Genomic DNA, 23,371 nt, shown 5'->3' with positions numbered 1-23,371 from the left:
GCATTTATAAACATGCACATGTGTGACCCCTTCCCCAGGAAATTCTCATGCAATGCCTCTTGTCTGGGGGCCTTGAATGCCAGGCTAAGAGGATGAAGTAGGAACAAAGGTGGACACAATCACGACAGCAAAATGGGAGAGAATGGAGGCAAGGAGCCTAGTTCGGAAGCTTCTGCAGAAGGGGAGGCAAGAAGAAAGGCAGGTCTGCGTTGGGTGAGGAGCTGAGGAGATGGTTAGGAGAGCCTGGAGCCTGGGCTGGTAGAACACGGGAGGCAGGAAGTCAAACACGATGGAAGTTTGGGGCTCTGTGACCGTTGTGGTTTCCATACTGTGTTAGTTTTTTAACCCTGTGAATCTGCCACATTTGTGTAACCTCCTCAGCGGTGTTACTTATGCTTTCGTCCAGGTGGAGAGGAAGCGCCATATTGGAAATGACATCGTCACCATCGTGTTCCAGGAGGGAGAGGAACCTTCTCCTGCCTTTAAGCCTTCCATGATCCGCTCCCACTTTACACGTATCCTGGGCCTTTGTAAACAAGTTTAGTGAGCTGTTGGTCAACCTCATGGGTCTAAAGTGACCCTCAAAACAAATGTTACCATTGACTTGCTTGTCGTGGTTGTTTTGCGTCGCTAGATTTTTAGAGCCACTGTTCTGGATTTTTCCCTCAGGGTTATTTGGCTCTCATCTTTTCTCCATCCATTGGAGTAATGGACAGACTCATCCTCAGAGAATTCTTGGCTTCTGGAATATCGTTTCTTTCCTCAAGCAGTCTATGAAATAAGGGAAACTTCTTAACCACCCATCAGTAATAAATGGACTAGAAGAATTATGGGTAGTGAACCCTCTGAGAAATTTGTGGTAGTCAAATAAAAATTTGAATTGAATTGAAGCTATTAGAATTCAGTTAAATTTAGTTAAATAAAAATTCACAAATTAAAATAGCCAAAATAGTGTTTCTTTCTTGATCCTAAAGCCTGGTGATAACTACTGTATTACCACCTCTTAAAATTAGAGAAATGATGGAATGAATCATATTTCTATTCACTTTTCCCTCTGCTTCCTCAAATCCCTGCTTAGCTCATATTGCTGGCAAAGTCCTGCTGAAGTTCTCTGTAATGTCCAAGCTCAGCTCATTCAGACAGGCATAGGACACGAGTTTGGCCAGCCCAACAGATATCATCGTGGCCCTGTTGCTTTGGGTCACAGGCCATGACAGCCCAAGACCCAAAGGTGGTGCCTCCACAGGTTGTACGTGGTAAATAAAGGTAAATAAAGGGCAGCTAATAGACATTTTCCGAATAAATTCAGCTCTAATTATTCATGTTCCCTGGAGACTCCAGTAAAAATGTTGGGAGACAGGACCACTGTGACTCATCGTACCTGGAAGTAGATTTCTCTGTGTGTTTTGACTTGTTCATTGTCACCTAATAATACAGCCTGTACGTTTTTAGAAGTGGGAAATGGCCAGATTTCTTCCAGGAGGGCAGGGAAGAAAAACATTTATGCACCTGCACTTCAACAATGATTGTTTTTGCTCCCACCCCTGCTCATTAAGTGACCTCTCGCTCCATTCACTGGGATTTAGGGCCACCACTTCCCCTTTCCCGAAGCAGTACTTCTAGAACGGAAGTTTTCTCCAGGTGGGGAGAGGGGTGTGGCTCTTTAAGTGACCGAGAGGCAGTCATGATGTTTAGAATCCCCTTTGTTGTTAAGTTTTAGATTTGGGGCTTGACACATTTGTTTCCAGAAAGCGGCCAGCAGATAGTTAACGTAGCCTCTTTCCTCTGAGTCCAGCAATGGAAACAGCTGGAGGGACTGATGGCCTTTTAGCCCTGGCTGAGGAAAGTGTGGGGGAGGAGCTGCCAGGGGAGGAGGAGGGATAGGAGAAAGAAAGCAAAGCTGGACGAGGTATGGTAGCGGTTTAGACTCGGCGCACCTGTCACAACAAAGTAGCTTCTACGTTGATTTGTTTTGGTTTGTTTTGTCTACCAAAGCCAGAAGGAGAGAGAGGGAAGGTGTGCAGTGGAAGCACTTAATTTGCTTTTATTTACAAAATGGGTGACGGGAAATGTGTGTCTAATTTCATACTGGGACGTGGTTTGTATTTCCAAGCCAACAAATTGCTCTTTTGGCTTTTTTTGGCTGCTTAGTGGCGTAATAGCTACATTTGTGTTGCTTTTCTGACAGATGGAGAGACAAAGCTCTTTCCCCCAAAGGATGAGCACACAGAGGTTGAACTTCTGCCTTCCTGGGCTGTCTCCTTTAAAATAGTCAAGGCTCCATCTCAGCCTAAGAGTGACAGATGCCCTGAGCACAGAAGTGCGGATCTGGGATGATTCTGCACGAGGGATTTCAAGGCACAAGCCGTTGACTATGAGCGTTGGGGTTGTTGATTACATTTCCTTAACCATCACCACAGATATTTTTGCCTTAGTGAGGTATGATCAACAAAATGACAATTACAGGTAGGTGATGACTTTCTCTCTGTCGCTTGTTCTAATTCTCACGTTTACTTGTTAATTTGGCATTCATTCGATGACTTCTACACATATTTGCTGATTGATTTGGTGCAAATGTCCTCACCTACGAGAACTCCCTTCGGGACCATCATTTCTTTGGGGAAGGCTTGTTCCATATTGTGTTGCTCTGTGTTGTCAGCCCAAGGGTGAGGGTTAGTTTGGAATTTTATTGTACTCTAAAATGGGCACAAATTTGGTATGTCTGATCTTGACCAGAGGACACCCTTTCCTGGGCTACATCCTGGCCTATTGATCCCTCTGTTCTCAAAAATTAATCTGTTAAAAAGGTATCATGATGTTGTGAAACGAGCATAAACCTTGAGCCAAATAGATGTGGGTTGGAATCCCAGCTCTGTCACTATTAACTTTGTGGTTTTGAAAAAAGTGTTTATCTTCTCAGAGTCTCGGTCGCCATCTGTAGGACAGATTGAAGGTAATGCTACTCCCTGGGCAGCTTGATGAGAATCAGTCAATACGATGTCTTAAAATACCAAGTATGCTGCCTGGTATGCGGTGGGTGCTCAATGGTGGCCTTTGCGATATTATTCCTGGCGTCCTTGACCTTGCCCACAGCTTGGTAGGTTGGACCATGAAGGAGTCAGGAAGGCCTGGCCTCTGCCCTAAAGCCCATGGGAGAACCACACAGTGGCCGAGGCTCTGACAGCCCAGAGAAGGCACGCCTCCCGGGGAATGAATATTCTTAACATATCACGTAGGCAACTATACAAAAATGTAAGGTCCAGATATTTGGTGATCTTTGAAGAAAAACCTAGTAATTCTGAAATGTTCTCTATGTAGGCTGAAAATATTTTCAGAAGAAAGTGTACCGCTCTTTGGCCCCCCCTTGCCATCCCCACCGGTGTTTACAGACCACCAGGAATTCAGGGACTTTTTGCTAGTGAAATGTAAGTCTCTATTTTGAAATTTTTTTGCAACTTGTTCTACATTAGAATACATTCCTTCAGATTCTCCAAGGATGCTGTGTAAGAAGATACCATTATTTAGGCATGGATCCCATTCCACGTTCTGTTAATTCTTCGTGTGAAACATTCAATTTTCTGGTAGTGATACGTAGATCTTCTCCTGTGTCCTACTCTATATCTACCGTCTTGCTCACCTGCCTTGAAGTTTATCTGTACTCACCCACACACAATACCAGGGAGCCTCAAGTTTGCATTGCTGCCCAGCGTTCTGATATGGCCATTTCTCTGGCCGAATCTCCAGCTACATGTGTATCTGTGTCTTTGTTGCAGAGTGGGAAGCAGGTGAGGCAGAGTGGTTATGTGGGTATGTACTTAGGGAAAGGGGAGTTGTTAGCGAGTGTGTGTGTGTGTGTGTGTGTGTGTGTGCACGCGCACGCGCCCGTGCCCATGAGAGAGATCCACAGAGAGAGTGTGGATATGATACGTGTAGAACCTGGCCATCCAGTCTTCACTAGCTGGTGAGCATACATTTTAGCTCCACCGATAATTCTCAAACACCTGACCCTGAGCCCCCCATCTTCTGAAGCCCAAGAGCTCGCTTCCTCCCTCCCCGGAATAGCCCGGTTATTATAGCTGTAAGTCCGGCTCGCAGGCTACATCCAGAAGAACGCGCCCAGTGCTGCCAGATAGTCTGAGTTTTAGAAACAAGCCAAAAATCTGAAGTGGTATGTGAAATTGCCTGAATCTTACAATGGGGGTCCACGTGTTTCAAGTCCAGAGGATCAGGTAGAGAGCAAGAAACAGACCTGAAGCAGAGTCAGCAACGGAGAATAGGTTTAGCAGCTAGAAATGGGGAGCATCTTGGAAGCCAGGGCTCAGGAGGTAGGCAGTCTTTACAGAGCGTCTGCAGCAGGGACAGGGCCGCTGCAGGCATGGAGCCCTTGAACCATGATTAGAGATGATTCAGGAGCCTAAGAACCCAGCTTATTGGAAAACTGCTGATTTCAACGGAGTCAGTCAACAGAGTGACTTTGAGCAGCACCCTTGGATGCTTGGGTAGAATGAGGCAAAGGCCTCAGTTGATCTATAGTTGAAAACATGCACAGTCGATCTAGTGGAAAACGTGGAAGTCGATCTATGGGCTGTGAAGAGGGTCGTTGAAGGAATGGAGCATGGAGCCAGGAAGGACCAGGAGGGATTGATGGACTGAGAGAAAAGGTACAAGCCAGGGGAGCCAAAGTCTTTTTGAATTCCAGACTGGATGTTAACAGGAGAGAGGAAGAAGGCCAGGCAGGAAACTCCAAGATCACAAGAAATGGCGTTTCAACAGGATTTTTAATCTTTTCCCTTTATTTGTCTGAAACAGGTCATTTAAAATAGATTTTTTTTTTCTGGGGCACTAAGGAAATAATATCCTCAAACAAAAAATTTCCAGTCACAGAATTAAGAGAAAATAATGGGTGTGCCTTAAATGCATTCAGTTTAATTTCCTTAAGAGGTATCTTACCACAAACAAGCCCAGCTTGTCCCCAGCACTCAGATCCTATCCAGGAAATGCCTGGGCCCAAGAAGTTCATTTTTCAGTCTGTGAACACTGTTCTTCCTTTGGCACATTATATGAGAAAAATAATAGTTAACATTTATTCAGTTCGATATGCCTAGTATGGTGCTAACCCTTTATATGTATTATATCATTTAAATTCTTATATTGATCCTATAAGGAAATACAGTTATACCCATTTTACAGGGTAGAAAATTGAGCCCCCCCCCCCCAAGAAGCTAAATAATTTTCTTAAGAATGTAGCAGCACAGCTGGGATTCAAACCCATAACTGTCTTGATTTCAAGCTCCTAACCCCTATTGCACACTTTCTGTTCTGGGGTCTGATGTGGAACTGGACACTCCACTTTCCTGACCCTTAGTGTCTGTAGCCCACTAACCATCAGCTTTTTTTGCTCAGAAGAAACTTCCATTAGGGCAAGAACCCCAGTACTCTGCTTAGGCAGTTGTTATTTTTCCTAACAAAATGTAACAAATACATATTTAATCCTGTTAAATGGCATCCTGGTGGTTTGGCCCATGTGTTGGATGGGTGTGTAGATGGTTAGGTAGGTAGATGTTTGGGTGGATGGATGGATGAATGGATAGAGTGGGGGGGAGGGAGGAAGGAAGGGAGGGAGGGAGGGAAGGAAGGAGGAATGCTAGATGGGGGCAGGTTGGGTGTGTACTAGGTCAAGTAATTAGATACACCCTCTGCTCTGGAAGCTTGAAGTCCAACGGGAAAGGTAAGACAGAGATACCTATGGACTATGGGTTTGGATAGAAAAATTTAGAGAGTTAGACATTCTTCCATGGAGGAAGGGTAGTGCCAGTGGTAATACCAGTATTTGGAAAGTGGGTGGCATTCACTGCAAAGAGTTTCCTTGAGAAGGACATTCTTCAGTAGCATGTTAGTATTCGTAACTCCCTTTATAATTTGATTTATTTTAGTAATTAATGGTGAAAAAGCCACTTTGGAAACCCCAACATTTGCCCAGAAACGTCGACGTACTCTGGATATGTTGATTCGATCTTTATACCAGGATTTGATGCCAGATTTACATAAGGTAACCCTGGGTCCGTGGTCCTCTTTCCTTCTCATGGGTTTGGGTTAAGAACACCAGTCCTAGCAATGAGTCCTGGTTAGAAAAACACAGGAGTTGCCTTGATCCTTGCTGTTAACACTGGACTGTGGCCACCATGGCCAACATTGGTTCTCTCGTTGTTACCACAAGAAAGAGTGTGGAATGTCCATATACAGGAACGTGGTTTTCAGAAACCACAGACCTGTGGGAATGGAGGTGCAGACTGGGGGCATGAGTGTCAATCCATAATCCCTGGAGCATTCGAGAGTGCTTTTTGGGGGTGCCTGTCCTTGGTGGTACTATTCAACATTACCAGTGACATAGAGCTGATGGATAGGCAAAAGTAGGGATTTGGGAGAGACACTGGGAGCTTTTTAAGGTTTTCCGGAGATTTACCGGCCAGCCCCATATTCAGGCACTGAAACAAGTATTTACATTTACTGCAGATTCACTTTGTGCCAGGCACTTCCTAGGCTGAAGGTATCTCCACACTGATGGGACCCAGCGCCTCCCCCGGGGCCTCCAGGGCCCCTCGGGCTCTTTAGAATCCTCCAGACTCAGTGTGAGATCACCAGATGCACGGGCTCATTGATGCAGAGTACAAGTAGTGCTACTTAGAAGTATTCCCCGCCTTTAACAAGCGATCCCAGAACAAGTGGGAAGACTCCCCTAGATTCCTTGCGTTCATAAACTCCAGCAAAAGGAACCACCAGTGATGTGCGTAAATACGTGTGGCGTCAGTTTCAGGTGCTTGCATGGGGAGATGAAGAGTATCCAAATGAGCTGGTGCTCAGGTGATCCTTTCCCTTCAGCACAGGGACCACCACCACTTTATTGGTACCCCTTGACTTCCGGCTGGCCAGTACATCCTAACTACTTGCAGGAATCGGTCTAGACCAGCCCCAAGCGCTGAAGAGCAAGCCAGGATCACTAATCCGTCCATCCCCTTTTTTCCCTAAGGTCAGGGAGGGGTGCAGAGAGGGTATCGAGATGAAGACATGAGGCCCCTGAGGTCCCAGCTGAAGCATGGCCTTCCCCAACGCCCGGTGAAGCCAAGTCCCCATATTAGGCACTCTCACATTCTGTGTATTTCCCCTCCGTAGACATTCTCCCATGTGCCAGTCATGACATCCATTCCTTAATCTGTCTCCCCCGTTAGACTGTGCTCTGCAAGGACAGACTGTGTATCGCCGTCCTCCACCCACCCCGCCACCGCACATCTGGCAGAGTGGTGGGTGATCAGTCAGTGCTTGCTAATTGAAAGAGCGTGCCCATTCTCTGACTGTGCACTGGAAGAGAACTGACATTTACCGTGTGTGCGCCCAAGCCCTGTGCTAAGCACCTTACACGCACTTCCTCACGTGGTCTTCATAACACGCCTTGGAGACAGGTATTAGCCACACAAAGACACCAAGGGCCATAAATTAACTCACTTGCCCAAAGTCACCGAGAGAGTTACAGTCACACGACTCCAAGGGGTGCCATTCACGCAGAATTCAGTACGCCTTGTGCCGGGAGCGGTGGGGGAAGGGGGGCCGCTCTCTGAGAATGGCATCCCCGGAGCCGTGCAACATGGTGACTCCGTCACCTGGTAGGAAGTTAGTAAGCCCTGGAGCGACTGGCTCTCCACCTGTTGGCCTTTGACCCCTAGCATCTAGCACAGACCCTGGCGCACAAGCCGTGCCCCACGAATGCTTATTGCGTCAACGGATACAGAGGTTGAAACAGCATTTGGACAAATAGGTTTGTGCGTTAGGAGAAGCCGAAGGATGGGACTTGGCAACCATCTTTGGAATCCGTGACTTGTTTTTCTTTTTTAGAACATGCTTAACAGACGATCTTTTAGTGACGTCTTACCAGAATCGCCCAAGTCCGCACGGAAGAAAGAGGAGGCCCGCCAGGCAGAGTTTGTTAGAATAGGGCAGGTGGGTTTTATTCTGAAACCTCTTTGGAAAGATGTGCAGTTGTGAGACCCATCCACATCAGCTGGCCCGCCTGCAAAGAATTTCATGTCTTTGTACTCCTGTGGGAGCTCTGCAGTTTCTTTTAAGATTACTGTGGAAACCACGGGTGAGGTTTTTGATAAGCACGTAGGCGTAGCTCTGTGGGGGTGGGGGCAGCAAAGCTTTCTGCGGAAGAGTGAGTACCACTGTCTCGAAGCAGGGAGTCACAAGGCCCAGGCTGAGCTCCCTCTTGTCAAAGGAGCATGTACCATTTGCCTACCTCCTGGGCATTTTCTGAAGAGTGAGGAGCCACTGTGGGAAAAGCACCTTGAACTTCTCCCTGGCAGGAGTAAGCACAGAGCAGTGGCGTCCTCATGGACCCGAATTCCCACCCCGCTGCTTGGAAGCAATCCTCAGAATTTGGTGGCTCACTGTTAGCATCTGATTCCAGATTTTGGAGGAAATCGTTCCTCCTTTGCCTCACTCCCACATGACATTAGTATGTCTCAGTTCTGGGAGGTGACACAGCTTTCTGCCTTGATCTCTTGTCAACACAGAGAAGGAGAGTGGCCAGCTGCAGCTAAGGTTCAGACCCAGAGGAGAGAACCAAGCAGAATCAAGTGACCCTGGAAAGCTAAGAGGCCAAAGTAACTGCACCAAACAGGTGCTCTGTGACAGGGGTGCTCCGACTCTGCTCTCAGAGATTCTGATTCATCAAGCTTGAGGAGGGGTCAGTCTCCCAGTGTGGAAATCCCTGCACTGAGACACTGATTAATTGAAATGACAGGATGGCCTCTGGGTCATTGGGGGCTGGGCCGTTGTCGTTAGGGCTTCACCATATTCAGCTGGCTGCATGCCGTGTCTTCAGTGATAGGGCAGTGTGGGAACCTGACACTTTAGTCTGAAATTACTCCTGTTTTATTAAACATTTTTCAAATCACAAGTGTTGAACCTACTGTTCCATTACTGCTTGCTAACAAACTTTAAAAGAGGTCTCTGTCCTGTAAGGCACTAAAACTGAAATCCATTGTGAGAGGGGACGCTCCGTCAAGCTTGGTGGCTTCCGGGATCTGTAAAAAAGAGGTGAGTTGATGATACTCTCCAGTTAGCCTGTGAATGTCCTTTGTCATCAGGGAAGCTATTGCAATTCTTAGAGATGTGTGGGACAGGAGGGAGAAGAGCTTGTCTGTTGCAGGGGCCTCAGGGGAAACCCCACATAAAATTGAGGAACAGTAAGTGAGAGTCCCCAATTTCCAGAGCGTGTGTGTGCCTTTGCGTGCTTAAATGGAGCAGAGCTGGTGGACCAGGCCTGGTCAGGCAGACAGGGCTGAGCAGTGCTCCTCAAGCCTTGTGTGTGTGCAGACCACCTGGACATAGTGACCAAATGCATGTCCCATTCAGGAGCTCTGGGGAGGAGTCAGGATTCTGCATTTATAACAAGCTCTCATGGGGTGCCTGGACACACTCAAAGCGAAGCTCTAGGGCCATGTTTCCCAAGCTTCTGTGTATACTAGAATCACCTCCAGAGTGTCTGGGGTGAGCCCTGAGAATTTGCACTTCTAACAAGTTCCCAGGAGATACTGATGCTTGTTGGTCGAGGGCCACGGTTGAGAAACGGCTGCTTAATCTATAGTTCATTCAGCCACCCCAGAAATTCTGTGGCCTCTGTATCTACTTCTTACTTCCACTTTCCTTTGGCAGGGTCGGGGGGAGGGTGGGTAAGGAAACTAGGGTGGTAATCAAAAAGAGAAGAGAAAACAATAAAATTGCATATAAACTTACTTGCATGATTTTGTATTGTAAAACCATTCCCGATGTACTTAATTATGTCCGTGTTCCAAGTATGTAACAGATAGTTAAATGGGACACATCCACGGACAGAGCATCACTAGAGAAGTGTCCATTATAAAAGCAGAAGAATTATGAACACATTTACTTTAGTGATGAAGCTATAAATGATTCGCATCTGAATTGCAGACCCAGCACACTATAAAGTCTGGTTTCAGGGAAACGATGAGCTCAAAACACAAGTGATGCTGGAAAACCACAACCAACCTAAAGCCAGATTGATGGCAAAGCATCTTTTCCAAAGGTTGCCCAAACTCCCACGATCGGCTTGCCAAGAGCTGTATAAATACCACATTCCAGCAGGATTTAGTAACCTCCTCGATAAGAAGTTCTGAGGCATACATAAAAATGAAAGGCTGTGGAAAGGTAACTTGTTCACCAGTGAACAGCAAAGAAAGAGCTTCCATTTTTTCCATCAGTGCATAACCTACGAGTTGGCCGCAGGCCTTCGTTGGAGAAACAGGGCCCCAGAGGCCCTCATGGACTTCTGTGCAGTCGGCTCTGTGGAGGCCAGAGTCCCTCATGCTGCTCCCAAGAGTGTTTTATTTCCAAAGAGGAGGCTTTGTCAACTCTCCTAGGCATCTGAGCTGTGTTAATTTCAGCTCATTTCATGAGCTGTGTTAATATTCCTAGAGGGACCAGCAAGGAGTCCTGCCTGCCCTTGGGCAGGAAGACCTGAAGGCCTCATTCTCTCCCCACAGAGTCTGCACCAAGCCCCTCACGTGGCAGAAGGGAGTCCAGTGCGATGGCAAATGCCATCAGTCCTCAGAGCAGAGCCTCTATGGGACCGGGTCTGAGTTCTTATCGCTGACACTTCATACATGACATCCTCAAGCAACTTTGAGTCCGCAGCCCCTTTGAGAACCCATGAAATCAGTGGACACCCTCCCCAACACTCTAGTTCATTAAAATGTGCAAATGGCACGTGTACACAACATCTCGAATATAATTCCAGGGTTTCACAGACCTCCTTAAGCTCTTGATGGATTCCCTAGGAGCCTTAGATCTCCTGGGTTTAGAACCCCTGTTCTGCATAAATGTTCCAAATTTGTGTCCTCCACTCAGAGAAAGTTTTGTTATTAAGAGTTGTTTTTCGGTCTTAGTGTTGCCTAACATTCAGATGTTAATGTCTGCCAGCTGACATTTATGACGTCTTTGCTTTTTCATGGCCTCCTGTTCTAAGTCACAAAGTCAGAATTTCCAATCATCTTCTTAAGGGAAATGCCATTCCAATTAATGGCCCGAACTGGTGTGGCCTTTTCCAGGTTGTAAAATGTCGTCACATTCTTTGTGTGATCTTCCCAGAACAGCCTAAGCCTCATCTTGGCAATTAGAAGATTCACTTTGAGGCTCGTGAGTTTCTTAAAGGGAGAGCACATTTTTCGCAGCATGGTAATACACACAGTATATTATCCCAAATAATGCCTTTGAAGGCGACCTCACAGCCCCCACTTCTACATTCAGTACGCCAACGTGTGTTCACCCAGTGCGTACAGACACGCCCCCGTGTGCATACACCGGGTCTTACACCGTCCCCAGGTGGCACGTCTAATTGAGAGTAAAAGCGAACATGTCACACTTTAACTTGTCCCTGAGAAACTCCAAAAACATCTTTGTCCTTTGAGGCTAAGCCACGTGCTTTGGGGGGAAGCTAATGGTTCTGTTGAAAATGTCCCTGATTCTGGTGTAACTAAGGACCCACTGAATGGTGCCTGCCGGCCCCAGGTGTCCCCACTCAGCTCTGGGGCAGCAGTGAGGGAGGCTAACTCTGGTGCCTGAACCGAGCATGAGACTAAGGAGAAGAGTTTACAAGGTATGAATACGTCACGTGGGGGAGCACGAATGCATTTGTCGGCAGCACTTTCCAGATTCTTACAAACAGGTGTTATTTTTTTTTTTTTTTAAGATTCTCTAGCCTTAAGTGGGTCAGTAAGCATTTTCATGTTCAGACAATGTCAACTTCTTGCATCGTGTATGACTTCGTAATTTTATCAAAGCAGCAACACAGGAATCAGGCTTTTTTTGTGTGGAGGCTATATGGATCTTCCTTTTATGAAGACCTAATGTGAATTCTCCAAACAAATAGGCAGCAGTTGGTCCAAGTTCAAGTACTAAAGAAAATTGTGTGCTTAGAAGAACTTACCAATGCTCCGATTGGCCCCGAGGAGCATTATTACATATAGAGGCAGGTCATGGTGCCAGAAACTTGTGACTTCCCTCTTTTCCTACTGCCTACGTATTTGAAAGGAGACCTTTCTCCCCAAGAAAGGTAACTGAGGGGCGCCTGGCTGGCTCAATCAGTACAGCGTGTGACTCTTGATGTCAGGGTTGTGAGTTCAAGCCCCACGTTGGGTGTAGAGACTCCTTAAAAATAAAATCTTTAAAAGAGAGAGAGAGAGAGAGAGAAAGGTAACTGAGTCCAGGGCCCACTCGGCTCCCAGAGTTTGGGGATACGTGGGTCGCTGTCGCAGACGGTGTACTGTACCTTTCCATCTGAGGGGCCGTGGTGTATTCTTTCCGGTGCGCTTATTCTCCGATGCTTTTGTCACCTCGCAGCCTTGGGAGCCCCAGTGTTTCTGCAGTAATTTCCCTCACGAAGCCGTGTGTGCGGATCCCTGGGGCCAGGCCTTGCTGGTTTCCACTGATGCTGGCGTCTTGCTAGTGGATGGTTAGTGAGTAGCTGTCCTTCAAATGTCTTTCTTTGTGTAATTTGTAGTACTTCTAAGATGGGTGACCGCCAGCCAACTCCCTGTAGATAAACGCATCGTCCTCAGTGAGGTTAGCCAGGTTTCCTTTCCTTACAAAATTAACCCCTTCTTTTCAGGACAAGCAGAGGGAATATATTCTGAACAAGCGAGCCAGAGGGTGAGTCGTGCATGACAGGTTTATCCCTTCCCCAAATCTCCTTAGTCTGCGGACATCAAATGACCCACAAAAGGAATCTCCTTTTTGGTCATTACTTATCATGATTCCACCATTTTACCTTAAATCAACAAGGACACCGTTGGTATTTCAAGCTCCTACCTCAGGGACATGCCCTCTATCAGAGCTCTTTTTTTTTTTTTTTCCAAGGTTTCTGATTCAAAAAGTACTTGGGTGTCCAAAACAAATAATAAGAATCTTAGATAACCCATTTAGGATGGATATAGACACAGATTATGACAGGAAGACACATATCAACTTAATACAAAACCAAACTTTCTGACCACCAGGTGGATCACTGTGCCTGGGGAGGTGGTCATTTCCCTGTCAGCACAGATCGGCTGCCAGTGGGACGTGCCCTTGGGGAGGATGCTGTGGAGAGAGTTCACCTTCTGATGGGGATTTCATTTAGACTCCAATACTGTGCAGGCCCTTCCAACAGGAAGCCCCTTTGGATTTTTCCAGACTCCCAGTGAATGTTAAAGGGGTTAAACGCTGGTAGCAAGCCGTCTCCTGGGGCTTCAGAGGAAGCCATGGGCACAGAGTCTGTCTTCCAAGGACGTGTCCTCCACAGCACAGAAACAGACCACCCAGTCTCAGTTACCACACTGATGTTTTATGAGATTCGGAAAGCCAACACTGAGAGGTGCCTAAAACAACAGCGTCTCCTGGGCCCTAGCCAAGACCTTCTTCATTCCCTCCTCAGACGCTGTCAGCAGGTTTCCCAAGTGCCTGCTGTGTGCCAGGCCCTGTGCTAGGTGCCTTCTGTGGGAAGACAGGAGAGGAGGACCAGGCTTCATAATAGATTTATTTCTGACTTCATCTGTCACTTTTGATGCATATTTCAGTTGTGTGTCCATAACGTCATTAAGTATGTGTGTGTGTATAACTACATAAACGTATATATAACTAATTCGCTAAAAGGCAGATGATCTAAAATTTGTAAGCTGAGAATTGAAATTAAATATTTAACTTAGAAACTGCAAAACTGTTAGAGAATCTTTGTGATCTGGAAGAAAACTTAACCTCTGGGGGCTTCAGGTTTCTCTGAAGTGGGGGGAGTTTTTTAAGCAGCTGAAAACTAGTTTACAATAATGAAAACTGATGAAATAAAACGGGAAAGATGATCATAACAGGAAGGGACTGTGGACATTAGATTACCTACGTTAAATGTTTAGAGCAGTGCCGGGCACAGAGTTGTAATTTAGGAAACAGCAGCTATTACCTTTACAGTATCCCTCTGAACGTGCTAAAAGGTAACAAAATCCATAGGTTTTGCCAAAAGTGCAACCAAATAAAATAATTAAAAACAAAAAACAGTAACACACTATAGACGTTTAGTCCCATCTCTTAATTTTATAGATGAAAAAACTAAAGAAATGGTATGACTTGCCCAAGATCACACAGCTGGTTAGCGGCACGTCCGGAACTGGAAGCCAGAGGTGGTTCCTGGTCCAGCGCTGTTCCCACTAAACCAACTACATTTTATCAGAATCAAATTAAACTCTACCAATGTTATTGTCTTTACCTTCACACAGATTTCCAAAAAAAAAAAAAATGTAGTCCCACGCAAATAATTATGTTCTGATCGAAAGAGTGTTACATTCTACTTTTTGGTTGTTTTTAGGAATGAGGAAACACGCTTTACAATGACTATTTGCAGGGCTTGCCTAAAAACTGTTAGAGTTCTCTGCTTCTGTTTTTTTTTTAAATGTCAAATCCAAATGAAGATCACCACGTCCCCTTCTGCAATTTTCGTCCTGATGGATCCAAAATTTCTTGGAGGTGTCAGATACAAGGATCCTGGTGATGTGCCAGGCAATTCTTTTCTTCCACCTTGAGGGAAGTTGTCTGCCGCAGGTGGCAGCCACATACACCCGCGAGCTTGGATTTATTCCTCAGATTATTGTTTTCATTTCCTGGGTATGCAGCACTGCTAGCCCTGTTCGCTTTTGTTAAGGAGAGAATAACCCTCCAGGCTTCCTTTGTATTCCTCATTGTGCTTCAAGTCCTCATTCTCTTGGTATTTCTTTGTTTACCTTTTTCTTGTCGGTACTTCATCATGTTATGAGTTGTTTCCATGAAGCCGAATCTCTCCATTTCCTTTCAGGCCAGGTTCCACTCTGTCCCGTTAGCGGCTGCTTAATTTCATTAGACCCACCCCCTTGAGAGTCTGCTTCTTTCAAGGTCATTATTAAAACTCAAAGATCCTTTGTATTCTAAATGCAGCAAAAGCTACTTTGAAGGCAGACTACACCCTGATTAACTATGCTGCCGCCATTTGTTTTGGGTTTGCAGTAATAGAAAAAGCCAGCTCTAAAAGATCATTTCTTCATAAAGAGATTCCAAGAAGGAGAACATGGCAGTGAAACAGCCATTAAAGCCACGTGTCACTTTCTCCTATCCCTGCTTCCTCCTTCCTGTGCTGTGTATAAACCTATTCAGCCACCTGTAGAAGAGTTGCTGGAGAATAAATGCCAACTCACGCTGTAGATAGGTGGGCTGCTACATGGTGTCCCTCTGTCTTAAATGTCAAATGAAGTGCTTCTGTCATGTATGAATTCCTGACAGTCCCCTAACCCTAACCTTGTGTGATGGCACCGTCAATCCATAGGGCTGCGGTGCTGCCTCTAGGCTAAGAGTACGGGCTTTGTCCCTATACAGACTGGGGCTCCGCATGTTCAAGACGTGACCCTGGACAAGTCACTAGCACCCCTGAGCCTCAGGTCCTCGTCTGTTAAATGGGAGTATTAGAAGTGGCTACCTAAGCGGGTCCTTGGGGCATTTCAGTTAAAGAACGTGCGAAACACCGCATCGAGGCCTGGCATTAAGGAAGCCCTGTGTGTATGTCAGCTGCCACTCACAGAAGGAAACGACCGTGGTTGCTTAGTCTGGTGTGAAGATGGGTACTGGCACGATCATCCCGTGTTTTGGAAATTCACGTCTGCCGCCAGCAGAAACACAAAGAGCATGAGATTCAGTTACTTCTGTAGAGGAAGAGGGTAGAGGAGGGTAGGAAAGCCACCGGATGGGCTGTCACAGAATTTACATCCGCCACAGTAATTTAGGGGAGCTAGAGCAAGCCCTCTGTCTAACAAAAGCTTAGCAGGTTCTGAGCTCTGACAAATCCGGAGCCCCCACCGGCCTGTGGCCTGCCCGAGCGGAGCAGGAGAGCCCTCCCTTGCGAGGCAGTTATTAACCCTGTCCGGACAACAAAAATCTGTTCTCTCCTGGGCACCATCCAGGGAGGGATGAACCCCCCCACCCAACCAGACGGATTTCTAGAAGAGCCAAGACCCTCAGGGCCCCACGCACCTCAGTTGTAACCAAAGAAACAAACCCAGACCCACAGCCACTAGGAACACTTGAAGACCTAAATGTCAGACAGAGCACAGATTAAGAAGAAGCCCCTTATCCTGCCTAAAATGTTCCACCATCCCAGAACCTCTTTGCCTTGTGCCGATTCTACATCAGACTCAAAACAGACCCTTTGCTTATGAAAGAGTCTTAGTATTTTTTTTAGCCCTCTATGTCCTAGGGACCCTCAGGAACAAAGTAATTGCTAGCAGTTTAAGTCCCCCCTAAGTAAGTCTAAAAACAAATCCTAAGTATCGTTACAGTCTCCGATCGGCCATTCACCCGACGTCTTCCTGAACGTTTCCATTACAATTAATTTTTTCCTGTCATCTCAGCAACTTCATTGACATTTCTCTCTTATTTTTGTCTAAGAAGGAGATTTCATGTTCCTCTACGGAGAAATACTGAAAGTTTATAGGTAAACTCCTGTGGGTAGAGACACAGGCAGGGAATAGGGTGTGTCTGTATTTGCTTTCAATACAAAAGGAAATTTTAGTTTGGGTTTAATTTTGGTTTTAGACAAAATCATCTGAGAAATGACGCAGTTTCAAACATTACAGAAAAATAAGATAATACTTCATGGCTGAGCTTTTTCTTGTACTTTTTTTAACTTGCCGTTCAGTCCTTTGGTACAATGCCAGGAAGAACTGGGATGGAGGGATGCTGATTTTTCTCTGCTGAGTATGGAAGAGAAGAATATAGTTTCTAGGCCCCGCTGTTCTGCTCCCTCCATAGAGGAAGGAATGTCAGTCCTTCTCCCTGAGAGCATAGGACTTGAACTTACTGTGTAGACCTTACGAACGCTCCAGAAGCTGACCTTCCTTGCCTAGAGAGAACTGGGGTCCAGAGCCACTCACAGGCATGTATTATGGGTTCTGAACCTGTAGGCTGGGTACAGTGTCAGGGTGACCACGTCTCCTCTTCCAGATGACCTTCCGTCAGTGCCCGTGTTTGACAAGACCCTGCCAGTAAAACAGATGCATGTGCTGGAGACCCTGGACCTTTTGATCCTCAGAGCTGACAAAGGTGATGTTCCCCTTCCCGGTAGCGTCCTCTGAGGGGGGGGGACGCGTGTGGCCCTCCGTGGCCGACCGTGAGGGTCACGAGGGTCCGACGGCACGGGTCACGCCGGCTACTGCTTCACAGGTGCCCGGTGCTCAGGGTCCCCGGGCGGCCCTCTGTTCTCTGAGGAGGGGACGGTGAGGGAGGAGGGTGGCGGGGCACATCCTTCAGCGCGCTGCTGGGGAAAGCCGGCGTGGGGTTTCTCCCCACTTCTGGAACACCTGGGCTCCTGGTTCTGTGGCAGTAGCTTGCCTGCACCGTCTGCTCTTCCCGTCTTCCCAACAGTCTCTTCCTCCACCTTCTCTCTCTCACAGGGAAAGACGCCCGCCTCTTTGTCTTCAGGCTCAGCGCCGTGCACAAGGCCGTCGAGGGCAAACAGGCCGTGAAGGGCAAGTGTGACTGCAGGGACAACAAGCTGGAGAAAACAAAAGGTGACTGGAGTCTTCTGGAGTCTTCGTATTTGGGTGCTTTCTGTTCAACGAATTCTGTTTTTTTCCTCGGACTGCCCAGATTTCCCTGGAGATGGAAATGCATGGGAATTTGATTTTATTGGTTTGGTTTTTACTCAGAGACATCGTATCACCGTTCCCCTGAGAGAAGCCTGAGGGTCAGGCGCCTGGGTGGCTCAGTCGGTTAAGCGTCCGACCTTGGCTCAGGTCATGCTCTCATGGCGCAGCCTGTGAGCTTGAGGCCTGCATCGGGCTCTCTCTCTCAAAAATAAACAAACATTAGAGAGAGAGAGAGAGAGAGAGAGAGAGAGAGAGAGAGAGAAGCCTGAAAGGTAGAACAACATGTGGAGGGTTAGAGGAAAGTCCAGGCCTTGTGTTAGAGGAAAGTTTTGAAGGTAAGGTGAGTTCTGTTCACAGATCTGCGAAGAGAGACTTTGAGCCTCTGGCTCCTGGCGCTCTGCTCACATGCCACTTTCATTCATATGGTGCCGTGGGCTCGAAGGTGAGACCACAAACTCTGGGCTACAGGGAATATGACTTGCTTAATTTTCCAGAAACTCAGCCTAACTTGTATCTCCCGTCTCCGTCCTGTCTGGCGGTGGGAACATTCTCAGGCATTCTCCCTGAGTTCTGCTTCATTTCCAGGGTTCTTAGGGACCGCCACATTGTTGAAGCCCGGGAGCTTCCAGACTCCTGTCTTGTGTCAGCATCGTTTATTTCTCTTCCCAGGCTGCCACTTGTACGCCATTAACACTCACCACAGCAGAGAGCTGAGGATCGTTGTCGCCATCCGGAACAAACTGCTCTTGATCACGAGGAAACACAACAAGCCGGGCGGGGTCACGAGCACCTCACTGCTGTGTCCCCTGCCCGAGTCACCTGTGGAGGAGTTCCAGTACATCAGGGTGGGTCTGCTCTTCACATCTCCTCTCTGGGCACCTGTTGGGATGAGCACTGGGTGTTGTATGGAAACCAATTTGACAAGAAATTTCATATTTAAAAAAAACAAAAACAATAAAGTGGATTGAGGGAGGAGAGGACAATGAGTGTGGTGGGAGCATTGTTCTAGAAAGAATGTCCCAGAAGCCCTCTCCCAAAGGGATCTCTGCTTTGCCTTTGAGCAGAGATCCAGTGAAATATGGGAGTAGGTGCTGAGCATATCTGGAGAAAGCGGGTTCCGGGCAGAAGGAGCAGCCAGTTAAGGACCGGAGGCCCCGGTCAAGGCACAGTCAAGAGGCCGCAGTGGCTGGAGCCAAGGGAACAGGTGGGGAGGTCAGAGAGCCTTGAAGGCCGTTGCTAGGATTTTGGTTTCGACTCTGAGGGAGAAGGGGCAGGCATTGGAAGGGTTGAAGCAGCGAAGTGACATGTTTTGAAAAGATTTTGCTGGCTGCTGGACAGAGAAGGGTACGGAGGGAGCCCTGAGCATAAAGGAGGAGACCCTCTAAGAGGCTAACGCAGGATCCTAGCAAGAGACCCTAGTGGCTTTGATGGCTGGGGAGGTGGAAGAAGCTGCCCGGCCTGCCTTAGAGGATTTAGGGCTCCGCCGAGGGTGGGACCTTGCGAGAGAAGCCTCCTTGGGGGCCCCGTCCCTTTCCTGCTCTTACTGTCTCTTCCCTTTTTTAAATCGTTGGTACGTTATGTGACCTGTGTCACACATTGGCTACTAAGGCAAACTTCGCCTGTGCCAGAATTAAAGCCGCCTGAATTATGCATATCAGTCTGCTCACATTCAATTTAAGGATTGAACAGCATAACAGTTAAGTTAAAACAAGTTAAAATCTTGCTCTAATTAGGTGTTAATCTTCTTAATACAGAAATTAGCCATCTTAATGACTGTTCGCGTAGAGCATGTACATTTATGTGGAGTATCAGCTCTCCTGCGCTCAAATCTTGGTTCTACCACATTTAACTGTGCGAGTGTGGGCAAGTCATGTGACCTTCGAGCTTCACTTTCGTTATCTGTAAAATAGAATAAAGCCTCATCTACTTCATAAGGTTGTTAGGAGGATTCAGGGAGAACAGTGCCTGGCACTGTGTTAAGTGCTCGACAAGGTTAGCCATTCTTATTTTTTTATTATTAAATCATAGGACAGGGCTGGACTATCTGAGAGCTAATGTGGACCATACTACCGAATCACTTTTGCCAATTGTGGGTTTCGAGGACAGGTTTGGTGGGGGGGAGTCTGGTACCGTCCCTGCCCCTCTTTCCCGGTCTCCACCTTCTCTGCCTGGGGAGGGGACCCTCTGCTGCATGGAGGCGGGCAGGCAGGGCGGGCGGGTGGTGGGGGGAGGGTTGATGAAAACGGCTGCTCTGTGTCCTGACCCCTCCTCCATGTCACCATCAACCACAGGAGATCTGTCTGTCCGACTCTCCCGCGGTGATGACCTTAGTAGATGGGCCAACTGAAGAGAGTGACAATCTCATCTGTGTGGCTTACCGGCACCAGTTCGATGTGGTGAATGAGAGCACGGGGGAGGCCTTTCGTCTGCACCACGTGGAGGCCAACAGGGTGAGTTGGCAGGTGTAGGGGCGAGTGAAAATCGAAGAAGACTAGGAGTGCTTCTTCTAACCTTGTGATGCCATCATTAGGATGTCTTTTTTTCTTAATATTTTTTTTAATGTTTATTCATTTTTTTGAGAGAGAGACAGAGTGTGAGTGGGGGAGGGGAGAGAGAGAGAGAGGGAGACACAGAATCCAAAGCAGGCTCCAGGCTCTGAGCTGTCGGTACAGAGCCCGATGCGGGGCCCGAACCTACGAACCGTGAGATCAGGACCTGAGCTGAAGTCGGACACCCAACCAACTGAGCCACCCAGGCGCCGCCATGATTAAGATGTCTTTAAGATTACGTTTATGAGGCCCCTGGGTGGCTCAGTCGGTTAAGCATCCGACTTCAGCTCAGGTCCTGATCTCATGGTTCGTGGGTTCGAGCCCCTCATCGGGCTCTGTACCGACAGCTCAAGAGCCTGGAGCCTGCTTCGGATTCTGTGTGTGTGTGTGTGTGCGTGTGTGTGTGTGTGTGTGTGTGTGTGTGTGTGTGTCTCTCTCCGCCCCTCCCCTGCTCACATTCTGTCTCTCACAGTCTCATAGGTGAATAAACATTAAAAAAAAATTTTTAATTAGGTCTGATTGATCATAGCACTGTTTTGTGATACATTCTGTGGGCTGTGCCACATGAAGTTGCCACTGCTGTTGCTCAAACTGGTTCAATCTAATCTAACTGCCCCATTCCCTGCTCAGCTTTCCCAAATCTCCCCCTGCCATTCTGTTCTTCCTCATGAAGGAGAAGTGAAGGGTCAAAAAGCTCAACTTAAGTAACTACACCAACGAGAACCTCTGGCCAGTCACACCCCAAGGGCCTTATTCTCTCCGTAGCCCTGCAGACTCACAGCTTGGAGACTAGGTGACTGGAGCAGGTCTCCATCCCTGAAAAAGGCCCCCTAGGAAAGGAGGAAGGGACGAGAGTCTGCCTCCAGCCTGAGCTGCACAGTGCGCAGGCATGTCCTAGGTTTGGACAGGATCCGGGCCCCTGTCACGCAGGGCAAGACCAGATAACACTGGAGCCACATGAGGCTTGCGTGGTGCAGAGCCAACACTCCGGCTTAGGTGCCGAGGACAAGGATGCCGTGGAGTGGGGCGTAGTTCCTGATGAGAACTTCCAGACCCACAGTCTTCCTCCAGCCCTGTTCCGCTAGGTCCAAGAGACTGCAGAATTCTTCCTGATTATGCTTTACAAGAGATAAAAAAAAAAAAAAAAAAAAAAATACAACTTGCGTTAGGGCACTACCCAAATATTCATAAAAGTTGCTAATTACGGCATTAAGAAAACTTAACACCACATGAGAGCAAGATTTTAAGAAATAGAATAATCATGGGGCGCCTGGGTGGCTCAGTTGGTTAATGACTCTTGATTTCAGCTCAGGTCATGATCTCACGGTCTGTGAGTTCGAGCCCCATGTCAGGCTCTGGGCTGACAGCTCGGAGCCTGGAGCCTGCTTCGGATTCTGTGTCTCCCTCTCTCTGCCCCTCCCCTGCTCATGCTCTGTCTCTCTCTCTGTCTCAAAAATAAATAAAAACAGTTAAAAAAAATAAATAAAATAAAAAGATCAGTGCTCTGACCCCACCCCAAATCAATTAAATCAGAATTTCTGGGTGTGTGGTGTGTGGGAATCAATCCGTTTTAAGTCTTGCCAGATGATGCCAGTATGGACCTAGTAGAACGAGTCTGTCCTGAAACTCTTCCTAATTTAGAGCCGGGAGAGCAGCCCCTCTATCCCAGTGCCTGGGAACCAGTAGCCTTTTCCAGCTTCTGAGGAGGGAGGGTCCAATGTGGCTTGAAAAGTTCTTGTCCTTCTTGCTTTTCAAGAACTCTGTGTGACCAGCTAAAGGACGTAGAAAACTCATGGCCCAGTAGGTCTCTGCACAGTCAGTCCCTTTCCTAGCGACCAGTTTCCTAAGACCTTATGTGCTTTTTCTGCTGGCAATTACTGTTTACTTATATTTAATACCCTGATAATTCATTAGAGCGTTTGTGGATTTTTTTTCCTCTTAAGATTCCTCTTAAGGCTGAGGAAAAATCACATTAAAGGCAGTTTTCTTGGGGGACTCCTGTGTTTTGTTTTTCTGAAAGGAGGAATAATTCTAAAATGTTCTCTTTTTTTCAATATGCTTTTAAAAACTAAGTCACTGAGTTTTTCCCCTAAAATAAAAAATTAAGAAAATATATATTTTTTAAGCCCTTCCCTCGATCTAAGTGGGTCAATGTGTACGCTCCATCTTCGGGTACATCCCCAGCAGCTGAGTGGTAGCTAAGCAGGCGTGGGTGCTTAGACACAGCGACTCACCTTTGCAAGGAATTTCCTGTCTAATTGGAAAAATAAGCCCTAGGGAAATGACCAAGGTAATGAACAAAGTGTTTTCCCATAGCCAGTCAGGAACGGCCTGCAGGAGCAGGGCTAGCTTTTCCCCAGAATGTTCCTGCGGCCCAGACCCCGGTGCTATGGAGGCAGGACAGAGAGAGGCCGATCTCCCCCCATAGTCACTGGGCATTTCTGGGTCATTCAAGTTACTCACACTGCTGCTCTGTGCACAGTGTAGATTTTCTGGCCTAGTTTCCTGCCTCCACTCCTCTTCTCAGCCAAGCCCATTCGATTCCCATTTCAGCTTTCAGCCCCATCTCAGGGGCTAAGAGAACCCTAGGTCAAGAGAGGAAATGTTTAAGAAGCACCAAAGCAGCCATCTGAAAGTCAACATCAAGTTCCTTTTACCAGCAGGCCTATCGTGACCTACTGCCGCGGTTCCAGCAGCCAGCATTGGCCTCTTTCCCAAAGCAAAGGTGTCCTCTAGAAGGGACGGCACACCTGGTAATGAGATCTGGGTCTCTGGCTTAGTTGCTGGGCCTGAGTCCCCATCTTGACCAAAGGCCTGGAACCCAGTGGGTCTCAGTTGGGAGCTCACCCCAGAATCACATGGGAAGGCCAGACACTGACCCGACAGTGGTTCCCACTTTCAGCTGGGGCTGGGGACGGTGGGTTGCAGACTTGGCTTGTTTCAAGTCTGTGTTTTGAATTTTCACAACCACCATATGTTACTTTTATCATTTTAAGATGCCAATAAAGTGAAATACTTATTTTTAATCAAATAGAAAATTAAAAGCTAACACCTGTGTCCTACCCTAGACCTACTATATCAGGATCTCTAGAGCAAATATATATATATATATTT

The 23,371-nt window shown here is 47.3% G+C and overlaps 1 protein-coding gene across 3 annotated transcripts in view; it reads left to right on the top strand.

Moving 5' to 3' along the window:
• Positions 1-23,371, top strand: part of GARNL3 (GTPase activating Rap/RanGAP domain like 3) — a 150,654-nt gene that overhangs the window by 109,802 nt on the left and 17,481 nt on the right. For all 3 annotated transcript variants that reach the window (XM_047829919.1, XM_047829918.1, XM_047829920.1), the window contains exons 13-23: positions 407-515; positions 2,421-2,466; positions 3,319-3,425; positions 5,934-6,049; positions 7,888-7,992; positions 9,019-9,093; positions 12,415-12,526; positions 17,065-17,163; positions 17,514-17,630; positions 18,378-18,553; positions 20,000-20,158. In XM_047829919.1, coding sequence (XP_047685875.1) covers positions 407-515; positions 2,421-2,466; positions 3,319-3,425; positions 5,934-6,049; positions 7,888-7,992; positions 9,019-9,093; positions 12,415-12,526; positions 17,065-17,163; positions 17,514-17,630; positions 18,378-18,553; positions 20,000-20,158 — 1,221 coding nt within the window. The remainder of the gene's footprint in view (positions 1-406; positions 516-2,420; positions 2,467-3,318; positions 3,426-5,933; positions 6,050-7,887; positions 7,993-9,018; positions 9,094-12,414; positions 12,527-17,064; positions 17,164-17,513; positions 17,631-18,377; positions 18,554-19,999; positions 20,159-23,371) is intronic.

Source organism: Prionailurus viverrinus, chromosome D4 (assembly GCF_022837055.1).
Source record: "Prionailurus viverrinus isolate Anna chromosome D4, UM_Priviv_1.0, whole genome shotgun sequence".
In the NCBI taxonomy this organism is placed as follows: Eukaryota; Metazoa; Chordata; class Mammalia; order Carnivora; family Felidae; genus Prionailurus; species Prionailurus viverrinus.
Note: the sequence above shows the minus strand (reverse complement) of the source record. Positions and strands in the feature narration are given on the sequence as shown.